The sequence below is a fragment of the Lissotriton helveticus genome, chromosome 10, assembly GCF_964261635.1.
Source record: "Lissotriton helveticus chromosome 10, aLisHel1.1, whole genome shotgun sequence".
NCBI classification, from domain to species: Eukaryota; Metazoa; Chordata; class Amphibia; order Caudata; family Salamandridae; genus Lissotriton; species Lissotriton helveticus.
This window is the reverse complement of record NC_136071.1, coordinates 276080370-276094605: the sequence shown is the minus strand read 5'-3', so window position 1 is coordinate 276094605 and position 14236 is coordinate 276080370. Positions and strand designations below refer to the sequence as shown.

The window sequence follows — 14236 nt, the reverse complement described above, 5'->3', positions numbered from 1 at the left end:
GAAACTAATAAAATAAATATTTGTTTAAAAAATGATATAAAAGACTTAAGAAGCGATGTTCTTACCGTCTATATTCTTTTTTTGTGTTGAAGAAGTTTTTATTGAAATTTTTCAAATACAAAAGATAAAAGAGAAAATGGAAACAATAAAATGGAGGAAGGGTAAAGGCCATAATAAGACATACATAACATAATTAAAATAAACAATCAGGCAAATAATCATATAAATAAATATCAATATCATAATTAAAAAGAGATAGGTAGGAGAGGAAAGTAGGAGAGAGAAAGATAGAAAAGTAAAAAGAGAAATAGAGAGAAAGAAAGGAGAGGAAGAAACAAAGTGATATAGGAGAGTCTTATAGAAAATGAGAGAAAAAGAATTAATGTATAGGAGAGTGAGAAGAAAGATATGTAGTGAAGGGAATCCAAAGAAGATCAGATTTAATTTTTTGAGAAAGGGAAGAGGAGAAAACAGTAGCAATCCTGTGTTCATCACAAATAAAATTCCACCAAATTAGTAGAGACATTTTAGAATTGTCTTTCCAGGATGATAAAATAACCTTAAAAGCTAATGCAATAAAAAGATCAAATAATTTGGAAACAGAAGATATAACAGCTACGTCAGGTGATAAGGAACCTAGAAAAACATTTTGTAGTGATAAAGTAACATTGAATTTAAATATTGACATACAAATATTCCAAACAGAGTTCCAAAAGGATAAAACATTAGAACACTCATAAAGTTGATGTGTTAACGTGCCCATTTCAGTGGAACATGACCAACATAATGGAGAAGAAGTTGGTGAAAATTTACAAATACTAACAGGAGTAATAACAGCTCTATGGTAAATAAAATACAAAGTTTGGTTATACGAGCAGCAGTAGAAACTTTGATTAACTTGAACCACAATTTATCCCAGGTTATAATAGGAAAAGAAACAGACAAATCAGTTTCCCATGCAACGTTAATATGGGATTTAGGTCTTTCAATAACATTAGATAACAATAACTTATATACAAGGGCGGCTTTAGGTCTGTGGGTTGAAAACAAAGGAAATAGAGGAGTAGAAGGGGTTAAAGATGGTGTGTGAGGAGGAAGGGAAAAAGTGGATAGATGTGATTGTACGGCAGTAACAATAATATTATATTCATTGAGAAAAGAGTCAGGTAATTGATAGCGTGTTTTCAAGACATGAAAAGGAACAATAGAATAGTTGTGGAGTAATTGATGCACACAAATAATACCCTTTTCTTTCCAATATTTGTAGTAGAATGTTTTGCCTTTATATTTAAGAAATGTATTATACCATACAGTAGAGGACAGAAAACATTGAAGTAGAGTAAAATCCTTAGAAAATGTGTTGTATAATAAAGTTTGGGGGTATTTTAAAACAGGGTTAGGGGACAAAAAGGTGCAGTTTGACATAAAAATTACATGTTGAAAAGAAAAATCTTTTAATAAGGAACGTTCAAAAAGGATCCATCTGGGAACAGGAATATTCACAAAATCATAAGCTAATGCAAAAGATTGTTTAATCAAAAAAGCTGAATGATAAGCTTTAAAATTTGGAAAATGCACACCACCTTCATCTTTGGGACGGATGAGTTTGTTTAGAGCAATTCGTGGGTGTTTATTGTTCCACAAAAACTTTACACACACAGAGTTAATTCAAGAAAAATATACATTGGGAATTGTGATAGGGAGCATAGATAATGTATATAAAACATGAGGAACAATCATCATTTTAATGGTATCTAACCTGCCCCACCAGGAAAGGAACAGGGGAGACCAAATAAGGAGGAGTGATTAGATTTTTTTTATTAATGCATTAAATGTGAATTTAATTGTATCATTTAGGAAAGATGAAAACCAAATGCCAAGATATTTAAGTTTTTGAAGAACACCAAGCAAATTAGTATCACTAAACATAAATTGATAGCATATAGAGTTTAAGGGCAGGACTTCTGTCTTTGAGAGATTGAGTTTGCAACCAGAAATACTGGAGTATAATCGAACTTCATTCATAAAATGTGGGAGAGATTCAACCGGATTAGACATATAAATCAGAATATCATCTGCATAAGCAGATATTTTAGTTTCTACCGAATTAAGTTTGAAGCCAGCGATCCGGGAATTAATACGGATACGCTCAAGGAACGGGTCAAGACATCGGATAAATAATAAAGGGGAAAGAGGGCATCCCTGCCTTGTGCCTCTGGACAAAGAAAACAAATTTGAAAAATTATTATGAACGAAAATACTGGCTCGAGGGCAGGAGTACAAACGTTTAGTAAAAGAAATAAAAGAGGGCCCAAAACCAAACCATTGGAGAGTTCGAAACATGAATTGCCAATTAATACGATCAAATGCTTTTTCAGCATCTAAAGACTAGGCTGCAAGGGGGGATTTGTATTTTTTGCCATAGGAAATGATATTAGCAAACATCCGAGCATTATCAGATGCTAGTCTGCCTTTAACAAAACCAACTTGATCAGTTTTAATCAAAAGAGGAATAATGGTTTCAAGTCGGGATGCGAGAATTTTGGCAAAAATGTTACAATCATCATTAATTAATGATATAGGACGATAGTTTTTACAATAAGAGTGGTCTTTATCCGGGTTAGGTATTATAACAATTAAGGCATCCATAAAAGATCCAGATGCTTTAGCATCAGAAATAAAGAAATTAAAGAGTTGCAAGAGCTTGGGGGCAAAAATGGAATTAAAGGTGCTGTAAAACTGTACAGACAAACCATCGGGGCCTGGTGCTTTCGACTGTTTTAGAGATTTGATAGCATTGGTTACCTCCTGAAGAGTGATGTCTTTCTCTAATTCGTTAAATTCGTCGGGGAAAGATGGTGGGGAAGGAAGACCTGAGAAAAAGGTGTTTAAATTTTGATTAGTGGGAAATGTATCATCAGAGTAAAAAGACTTATAATATTCTTGAAATACCTCGGCAATATCCTCATCTGATGAGACTAGTTTTTTTGTAGATTCATTAAGAATGGGGCGAACATTTTTACGTTTAGATTGAATTTTTAAGTAATTAGCTAGCATCTTACCTGCTTTATTTTGACCTCCATGGTATTTAGATTTAACTTTAAGCAAAATATTACATGCTTCAATAGTCGCTAATTTGTTAAGCTCAGTTTTTGTCTTAATCAAATCATGGAGGGCAGTAGGTGACCGAGAAGAAAAATACATACGTTCTAAGTCTTTGAGTTTCTGTAGCTGATCCTCGTATTTCTTCCTGGTGGTCTTCTTTTTTTTCGATACATAGGAAATGGTAAATGCACGAAAAGCGGCCTTAAAAGCATCCCAGTTATTAGGAACAGAAGTATCCAATGGGTTATTGATAGTAAAAAATTAATTAATAAAAGTGGTGGCTTCTTTGATGAAAACTGTGTCAGATAATAAAAAAGTATTGTTTCCATCTACTAAAATGTGAGGAGGTAAGCGAAAGGTCCAGAACAGCATGAACAGGGGCATGGTCCGATATAAAAAAGGATCCAATTTCAGATTTTTGAATAGAAGGAAGCAAGGGGTTACTGACCAAAATATAATCAATCCTAGAACGGGTGTGGTGTACATTAGAAAAAAAAGTACATTCAAGCAAATCAGGATTACAAGTCTTCCAAACATCATACAATGAACGAGAGGCAATGGCCGATTGAAAAGCTTTATTAGATTTATCAGGTTGAAATTTACATTTGGATAATCTATCAGAAAAAGGGTCTAACCATTGGTTGAAGTCGCCAGAAACAATAATATTAGGGCAATCAATTGAAGAAAGTAGAATTTTAATATAATTCCAAAATGTAGGATCTGGCTTAACAGGACCATAAATATTCAGCAAAGCTAACGTTTTATTTTGTACCACAATCTTTGCCATTACCCATCGCCGATCATCATCATTCTGAGTAGATAACATTTGTACTGCTAAAGCTTTATTGAAACAATATAGCGACACCCCCTTTTTTATTGGATGCAGGAGAAAAAACAACTTGGCCTACCTATTGCCTTTTCAATTTAAGTGACTCCACATCAGTACAATGAGTTTCCTGAAGAAAAGAAATTTGAGAATTTAGTTTTGATAAATGAGACAGTACCTTTTGCCTTTTGACTGGATTCCCAGGACCACGGACGTTCCACGTGACAAAGTTACACAATGGAGGGATGGGAGGGTACAACACAGTTGGAATTGATACACTTCAAGGAAGTAACTACAAGAAAAAACACAGCACAGGAAAAAATTACATATGAAATATACTACGAAAGAACCCACACAGCCAAAGTACATTAACAATAAAGAAATAATATAGGCCAATGTTGAACAAATAGAGATAATTTGAGGAAAAAATATAGAGAAAGGGATAAAAAAGAAGATAGAAAAAGAGGAGAAAAAAGAGAGAGGATAGAGAGAAGACATCGAACAAACAGATCAAAGCAAAACAGCCAGACCTGTAAAAAGAAGAGAAAACAATGAAGAGGGAACACAGTGACGCACGGCAAGACGGATCTCATGAAAACAAATGAGAGATATGGAAAAATGAGAACCTCAATGAGGGGTACAACATGGAAGAGATAAAGAAGAGAAGGAAAACAAATGAGTTGAAAGAGGCAGTCATCATGAGTTAGTTAGATATAGACAAAGAGAGAAGAACAAAACAGAAAATTAGGTGTTAGTATCCATTCCAGTGGAAGAAAAGGAATGAAGAAAAAGTTTGAGTTTTTCAGGATCGTCAAAGGATCGTGAGCGGCCATCATGGGTAATCTTGCAGAGACATGGATGAAGTATTCCGTATTGAATATTAGGATGTCTCATCTGGGGACGCAAGGCGAGGAACTCTTTCCGACGAGCGTTGGTTGCATTGGAGATGTCTTGTGAGATGAAGATGTGATGGCCAGACCAAATAAGACGGCACTTAAGTTTAGCAGCTTTCAGGACACTCATTAGATCAGTAAATTCCAGAAATAGCATAATTATGCCTCGTGGTTTCGTGGGATTAGAAGTAAGGCGACCTAAACAATGAGCTCTTTGAATGTTGAGGGGAGTGGTTGAGGACGGAAGACTGAGAAGCTCAGGAAGGAATTTCTGAAGAAACACGACTATACTGGAGCCTTCAACATTTTCCGGAAGGCCATAAAGGCGTAGGTTGTTGCGACGGTTACTATTTTCCAAGTCCTCTGTGTGAATTTTCAGTTTATGTATTTCCTGCTCAAGAATTGGAATCTTTGTAGAGACATCCTGCAAATCACTCACAGGTTGTTCCAGATCCAATACTTAACTTTCCATGACCATCCATCTCTCCTCAATTTGCTTTAATTTTTCATTTGTTGCAGACATAAAAGAGTCCGGAACCGGGTTCTGTGAGGAGTGAATAGGAGAGGTTGGGTCATTTTTATGTCTCTTTGGTTTTGTGCCCGTGACAAAGGATCTGGCAGAGTGTGAATCGTTGGCCATTGTAGGGAAAAGAAAGAGTAACTGTGGCAAGAACTCAGTAAAATACTCCGAAAAAGACTCCGATGAGACTGAAGTGTAAAATGAGGGCACACGTAAAGAGGACCTCAAATAATACGCTTATATCGTTCCTCAGCAGAAATATATTGTAATATCCGTATAGTAGTAGAAGAAAAATATGGAAACATGAGCTCAGCGGCCAGTAATGGTGGCCGCCCACATCTCCAGCATACAAAGAGACGCCATAAAGCAAGGATAAGCTATACGGAGTGAAACCTGAATCAGTGCAAACCCAAGTTGTTGCACAAGATGAGTGGGGCCGAAGAAAGTTGACAGCAGATGCGTTCTTCAACTCAAAACTGCTTGAAATAAGTTGAGTGACAGAAACATTCCTTAAAGGACATCAATAAAGAACACTGCCAAGAACAAATGTTCACAGTAACTGGAAGGGCTTTCAGTTACAGCTTAATTGAAGAAAAAAAGAAAAAAAAATGATGTATACTGAATTGTACAGAAAGCCATTAAAGCAAACATGCATCAGTATGCAAAAATAAAAAAGAAATGGTCCTTTTCCACTTCTGGAAACATTGAAAAGACCCAATAGTTACTGCCAATCAGGAAAGTTTTGTAGAAAAATGCACCTTAAACATGCTGCCAGTAAGTTGGACTGCAGGAGCAATATTAGATTAAAAAAAAAAGAAAATACCGGGCGGGTGAAGGGACGCGGACACGGCGACCTAAAATGGCGGGCGCCCGCGTCTACATGAGGAAAAATCAACGGAGATCGCAGCCGGTAACCCAGGACACAGATGAGCCTTAAAAACAGTCCAGGCGATCACAGCATGCTCAGGAACAATATCCCGGTGCTCCGGTGCACAGAGGAGATGAATAAGCGGCTCTCGGAAGAACACGAGTCCCGCTGAAGAGCGGAGCTCACGGAGAAGCCGCCATTTTGCCACGGCGTCGAGACCACGCCCCTACAGTCTATATTCTGATCAACAATATTTTTTACTTCACAATATTTTTAACATCATGAGATTTGTGTTGCTCATGATATTTTTGAAATTATATTTTGGCAGAATGTCCTGGCAGCAGCTCAGATATCCACTCTCATTGATCCAAGGACCCCAGACTTTTAGAGCAGCTGAACACCCTCCTGTCATTGCAATTGAAGGCACTGGTTGATGATTAGAACCCCACTATTATTCGGTCAAGGGACCGAAGAAGAGGATTTCAGTTATTAAAAATTAGGTTTTTTTTTATGGTTGACACTGGCATAGCCAAGTTTGAGGAGCGGTCATTGCACTCAACAAAGTTTGAAGGAGACCACATCTTTTTGTGTTATGCCACTTCCCTTGGTACATTGCAGGATTGACAATATGGCAGTTAATTGCAGAACTACATGAAGTAAAATCAATTATATGACCATAGAACCCTAAGGAACCCTCTAGGCTAAGGAACCCTCTGCAATCCCAAGTAGTGCAATTCATGAAGGTCTCATGAAGGTCTCTTACTGGACACAACATTATCATATGTTAGTTATGTTTCAAGTTAACTGGCTATTGTCAGGTAGAAGGACACCCTCATAACAGGGGAAGTTAGGAGCTTTGCTTCAGGTCCATGTGACTAAGCGCATTTTCTTTTGTAGCTCTCACTAAACCTGGCAAATTAATTCTCTGTAGGCACTCCCAATGATTTAGCAGATAACACAACTAAGTCACAGATAAATAAAGTGAAAAAGTGGAGAAGCTCTATTTAAATCTATGCTTCCTTGTTTAGAAAGTATGTAGCTTTTCCACTAGACCACGCCTCTTTCAAAGTATCCTTTCCTTGTAATCCAAATGCCAACTCGCAACATTCAGCATTTGGTGAACCTGTTGGACACCTTAGGGAAATTCACAGTTTAGGGTTACTATACATTTTATTTATGTGAGTGTTCCCAGGTGGCTTTTGTGTTCTGTAAAAAGATGTAGTGATTGCAGGGTTGTGAATTTTCAAAACGTATAAGGAATAGTTAAATATTTCAGCAGCAAATGTTCATCCTAATGGTTGATTTTTGCATGTAGTTGCTGGTTAGTAAGTGCTACTTCATGCGTGTTTAGTCCTTAATGGATCAAGCACAGAAATTTGAATAAGTGAAGGAATACGTATATATTTTCTCCTCACTTGTAATTGGGGGCAGAGACAGTTCCTATTAAGGCATTTATTTACCCGCTGTTGTCCTCTCGTTTTACCATGGGGTTATAACAACCCTTCTAGTAAGTTACTGGCCATAGTCTACGCCTATAACACCATCCATTCCTGAGATACTTAGGGGCCCATTAGGATGTCTGGCGGATCGCCACCGCCAGGCGGGCGGTGGCGATCTGCCTGACATCCATACCCGCCCACCACCCGTTTCCCCCCGCCATATTACTATGATGGGGGGGACCGTGGCGGACACCGTCCGCCGCTTTTCTGCCCCGGTCACCTGCGGCCGGGGCAGAAAAGGTTTAATATGGTGGCGGTGTCTATCAGACACCGCCAGCTATATTACAATGGGCAGAAACAGATGCCTTTCCGTGGTGGCGATGCCGCCACGGAAAGGCATGCGGTCTTCACTTCGGGGGCCCCCTGCGGGCCCCCGAAGTGAAGGCGAGGTGGGGGGTGCACATGGGGGGTACCTGTGGTACCCCCCAGCATTTGCATACACAATGCGGCAGGTACTGCGCGGTGCCTGCCGCTTTGTGTATGCAAATGCATACATGCTTTTTTAGCATTGTGGCGGGCGGTGCTGAGAGTACCGTCCGCCACAATGTTAAAAATGCAGTATGCGCCCGCCACATCCTAATACCCCCCACGGGACCCCCGCCCTTATGGTGGGCGGACTTGAATTGCGCTAGGATGGCGGGCGGACTAAGTCCGCCCGTCATCCTAATGACCCCCATAGGCTCACTGACGAAGAAGGCTGAGTGTCTGTACTTACCCATACTACATGTGGAGTGCCTAGAATTTGTTGGCCCTCCAGTCCATCGTTCCTGACGAAGCCCAGAAGACCTGTATAGGCAATTTGCATGGCCGAAAAACATGTCGACCTGATCACTAGGTGTTTGTGGATCAGTTATGCATCCACTGAACACTGTTTTCTTTCTTTTAATCATATCCTGTTCCTGGTTGATTGTGTTAAATAAATTTTCCGGCACAGGATAGGAGAAAATGTTAACTTCTCACAACTGCCAAAACCCAGACAGTCTCCCTCCTGGTGGAGTAAAATGGAGTCACTTGGAGAACTAAACACTCTAGTGACTGACCCTATCCATCAAGCCACATGAGCAGAGATAAAATATATACAGCGAACTGTGAAAGTATGGTTGAGGGTCTCAGAAACAATCTCCCTGAGACTGTGGTCCATTGACACGTGATTCTTTTCCCCCTCCTTCTTAATAGATAGTGAGTACCCACTGCACTCCCACATGCCTGTATTGGTTAAACAGTTATCCTACTCTGGATAAAATCAATTTAAATTATATTAAATCTGTCCCATGACCATTTCTTTATTTCCAGAGCCAGAAGTAGTGTTTGTGAACCAGGATAAAGTGCAGAAGGAGGTGAAGGCTATCCTGACGCAGACTGCCACCCTGGGCTGTGTAGTGTCGCAAGCTAAGACTGAGGTTAATTGGTACAAGGATGGGAAACTGATCACTGCCAGCAAGAAGATCAAAGTGGAGTCTGATGGAAAATCCAGACGGCTGGTTGTGGAGCAGGTGGACAAGAAGGATGCCGGGGAGTACATCTGTGAAGCTGCTGGGCAGAAACTCAACTTCAAGGTTCTGGTTACTGGTCAGTCACACATCTACCTAAAATGTCTGTAGCATCATTTACTACCCTCCTCTAAGTTCATATTCATGGAGCTCAGCTATAGGTGTTAGATTGTACCAAATGAAGACACCTATAATAAGGTGCTTTAGCAAATTCATAACCTATTTATCCTTAGCCAATATATGTTCCTACTAAAGTTAGCATATTTGTAGACTCTACTAATGGCTTGTCATGTAATGTAGTGTGCTGGTGTGTGTGAGAGAGGGATGGGATGGAGACCTGAGTTTTTTTTTCATAAACCACTCAAAAACATCTGCGGTGCCCATAACCTTATTGCCTTACAGTGTTTACTACTAACTCTAGTTTCGTCCATCTTCAGTGCTTCCATCATTTTGAGGAAATGGCCATTCCATTCCAATGTTAGGTGGCCAGCACTTGAAGTTTACCTCTCTGCTTTAGAATGACACAAACTTAAGTAAATAAGAGTATGAAATGAAAGTAAAGAAACATATCTTTAAACATTTATAACAAACCAGTATCTGTACTTTCCCCCGTGATGTACAAATTACGAGAGGTATTGAATTAGAACTTTACCCAACTGTTTACTTGGAGCATTTGAGAATTTGTGCAGTAGATCTGGAATGGAAATGTCCATTCAGTGGTAAATGGGCATTTACCTCTGCCCTGAGTGCCTGACTGCATGTAAAACTGGTAACCTTGCGTTTTGTTTTGTTCTAGCTTCACCTTAATCCAGCATGTGTTCAAGATGTAGACCTTTCCCTGGTAATACAAAAACCAGAACCTGTTTTCTGACCTAGAGGGGAACACAACGCATGATTGCATATTGGACATAAGATGACTCATGCCAAATATGTTTAATGTTGCATAATTTATATCAATGTTAAAAATTAAAAACATGAAATTCACATGTACAATTCTACATAAAATAATATAAAAAAGGTTTTTATCAACTAAAAACCTAAAAAAAAAGATGTAAAATACTTCCCACCCGATTACCCTAAATTTCCAATACCTACAAAAAAGTGATTACATCAGTAGCAGGAAAAAATAAAAATATACATAATTTTAAAAGAAATACAAAAAAATAATTTTTATAATAAAAATGTTTTAAACAAAAACTAATTAACAATGAAATTATAAGAAAACTATTAAATAATTTACAAATCAGTTACTTAAATAACCAATTAAAAATAATAAAATATTACCCTATTTTTAATTATCTGATAAATAAGTAAAATAATATTTATATAATTAGTTTTCTAATAAGAAATTACACTGTATAAAAATAAATGTATAATCAATTAACACATTTAAAAACCTTCCTATCCTATTCCCCTTCAAACTCCACAACTTGCCAAACAAATTGACAAAAAGTTTAAAAACTAAAATATATTACCAAAGTTCAAAACGCACTAAGGGGGTCATTAGGATGACGGACTTAGTCCGCCCGCCATCCTATCGGATTTTGGGACCGCCCAGCCATAAGGACGGGGGTCCCGTGGGGGGTATTAGGATGCGCCCTCCACAGTGGCGAGCGCATCCTGCATTTTTAACATTGTGGCGGGCGGTGCTCTCAGCACCACCCGCCACAATGCTAAAAATGCATTTAATGCATTTGCATACATAAAGCGGCAGGCACCGCGCGGTGCCTGCCGCATTGTGTATGCAAATACAGGGGGGTACCACAGGTACCCCCCCATGTGCAACCCCCACCTCGCCTTCACCATGGGGGCCCGCAGGAGGCCCCAAAAGTGAAGACCGCCTGCCTTTCCGTGGCGGAGGCATCTCACAAAACCCATACTAATATGGATGGCGGTGTCTGATAGACACTGCCACCATATTAAACCTTTTCCACCCCGGTCGCAAAGCGACCGGGGCGGAAAAGTGGCAGACGGTCTCTCCGTCCGCCGCGGACCCCCCGCCATAGTAATATGGCAGGGGGAAATGGGTGGCTGGCGGGTGGCGGGCGGGCAAGGATGTCGGGCGATCCCCTAATGGACCCCTAAGAATAATTAAACATAATTAACAATAAAATAACAACTTATAACACAACCAATAAAAGTAACTACTTAAAACACTGTATTAGGTATAACTGTCTTTAAAGACATAAAAGGCTCAAATAAGAGATAGTCTTACCTTTTATATTGTGTCTCACAATATATTTGATTTTGACAGAATACCCTGGTAGCAGCTCAGAGGTCCACTACTGTCTTTGAAACAAGGATCCAAGACTTTGAGAGTAGCTGAACATCCTTCTGTTATCCCAATTCAAGGCCCATGCACTGTCTGCAGATCAGAACGCCACTATTAGTAAATCAGAGGACTGAACAACAAGACTACACAGTCCTTAAAACTGTGATGTTATGTATGTAGGGCAGAGGCATTGTCATGTTTGAGGGATGGTCATTGCCCTCACCACATCTTTTTGAGTTACGCCACTTCCCTTGGTACTTTGATCAATTGAGGATATGGCAGTTAAATGCAAAAATACATGAAGTGAAATCAAGTATGTGACTATGGTTGCCGAAGAACCCTCCGTGCACCCAAATAGTGCAATTCACTAAAGCCTCTTAGAGGATATATAATTCTCATATATTAGTTAGCAGAATGTTTATTTTTCAAGTTACCTGGCTATTGTGAGAGAGAAGGACACTCTCACAACAAGCGAAGTCAGAAGCTTTGATTGAGCTCCATATGACTGAGTTATTTTATGTATGTGGTTTTCAAGAAACCTGGAAATCTGCAGTGGCAGCCACTGCAAAACAAAAGTGTGGGGGGGGGAGTGGAGCAGGTGGGGGATATTAGGGGAAACATATATGTATTTTTTTAAAGCTTACCTGACACTCCTGCCGACGCAGGCGTCCACCTCAGTACTTCTCTCCCATCAGTCACTGGTAAAAAACGGTCTCTCCACTGAATCTAGACGCTGCTCTCATGATATGAGAGCAGTGCCAGGATTGGCCTGAGCGGCCCTGCCTGAGAGCCTGCGGCTTGTCTCCAACCCGGCTGTGCAACACAGCTGGGTTGGAGAAATAGAAGTGTGCATGTCTGTTTGGCCGGCATAAGACAGCCGGGCAAACTGATATGCACAATTCTAAGTGCCCACCAGTCTTCCCTGTCATTGTCCGGCCCCGCCCCACCCTACACACGCATACCTCAGCCAAAGCCAGTCACAGAAAAACAAAATGATATTATTGTTTTATTATCATTTTATTTTTCTGTGACTGACTCAGTCTAGTGGGCTTCTCTACTCCTTCATTGTGGAGGAGTCGTCCCTGGCAAACTGAATTGTCTGTAGGCACTCCCAATATTTTGGCAAATAAGACAACAAAATCATAAAAACATAAAGTGGAGAAGCCATATTTAAACCTAGAAAGTTTGCACCTTTTCCAGTAGACCACGATTCTTCCAAAGAATCCCTTCTTTATAATCCCAAATGCCAACTCACAACATTCAGTGTACCATTTGGACACCTAAGGGAAATTCACAGTTTAGGGTTACTCTGCATTTTATATTTGTGAGTGTTCCCAGATAACCTTCAGTAAAACACGTAGTGATTCCAAAGTTATGAATTTTTGCAAACGTATACAGTGATTTTCCAATATTTCAGCAGCAAATGTTCTTCATATTGGTTGATTTTGATATGTTTGCCAGGTTAGTAAGTGGTACTCCATGAGTGTTTAGTACTTAGTGGATCAAGCACAGAAGTTTGAAAAATTAGATTTTCCCCTCACTTGTAATCAGAGGCAGTGAGTCCCCATTGCACTCCCACATGGCTGGATTAGTTATGCAGTAATCCTACACTGGACCAAATCAGTTTAAATTAAATTAAATCTGTCCCGTTCTCTGTTTCTTTATTCCCAGAGCCTGAAGTGGTGTTTGTGAACCAGGATAAAGTCCAGAAGGAGGTGAAAGCCATCCTGACGCAGACTGCCACCCTCAGCTGTGAAGTATCACAAGCCAAGACTGAGGTTAAATGGTACAAGGATGGGAAACTGATCACTGCAAGCAAGAAGATCAAGGTTGAGTCTGATGGCAAATCTAGACGGCTGGTTGTGGAGCAGGTGGAGAAGAAAGACTCCGGAGAGTACATCTGTGAAGCTGCTGGGCAGAAACTCAACTTCAAGGTTCAAATTACCGGTCAGTCAAATATGTACTTGTAATGTTGTGTTACATCATTTACCACACCACTTTAGGTTCATATTCACAGAGCTAAGATGTAGGTTTCAGTATATAATTAACAGTTCAAAAGAAATGCCTGAAAATAAGGTGCTTTAAACATTCATAACCTAATTGCCCTCAGTCAATATCTGTTTCTACTAAAGTTACCATATTTTTAGACTCTGCTATTGTCTTGTCAGGTAATGTAATGCGCTGGTGTGTGTGTGTGAGTGTGCAATGGGGATGGAAACTTGAGCTTTTTGCACAATCCACTGAGAAACGGCGGGAGTGCCCGACCCACAGTGCGTAACAGCATTTACTACTGACTGTAGCTTCATGCAACCAGCACGTGAAATTTTGCTCTTTGATAAAGAATGAGACAATGGTAGGTAAGGAAGGGGATGGAATGAAAGTAAAGACTCTTACATATCTTTAAATATTTTTAACAAACAGATACATGAACTTTCCTCCATGGTGAACAGGGTATGAAAGGTGTTGAAAATAAATGTTCCTAGCTAACGAGAAGGAAAGTTTAAATTCTATCAAGGACACGGAGGCAAAGATTATGGTTTCTCTTCCATGTATTTTGCTCAGCTGCCTTATGAAAACAGCATATTTCATTCAAAGACTACAAATCCCAAGAGTCTTTGTGATAGATCAAAAACTCAACCATAGAGTCAGTAATTTATATCCAACATCAAGGAAAAGCACATCCTCTTTCTTTGAGCGAGGCATCATGAACTCAGTTTTACGCTCAGAATTCTTGTTTCTGGTCTGATCCTACAGAAAACCACA

At 39.5% G+C, this 14236-nt stretch overlaps 1 protein-coding gene across 1 annotated transcript in view; it reads left to right on the top strand.

Moving 5' to 3' along the window:
* OBSCN (obscurin, cytoskeletal calmodulin and titin-interacting RhoGEF) overlaps positions 1-14236 on the top strand; it is a 2124484-nt gene that overhangs the window by 263748 nt on the left and 1846500 nt on the right. Inside the window, exons 13-14 of the mRNA XM_078665296.1 lie at positions 9005-9280; positions 13145-13420. Of these exons, the coding sequence (XP_078521422.1) occupies positions 9005-9280; positions 13145-13420 (552 nt within the window). The remainder of the gene's footprint in view (positions 1-9004; positions 9281-13144; positions 13421-14236) is intronic.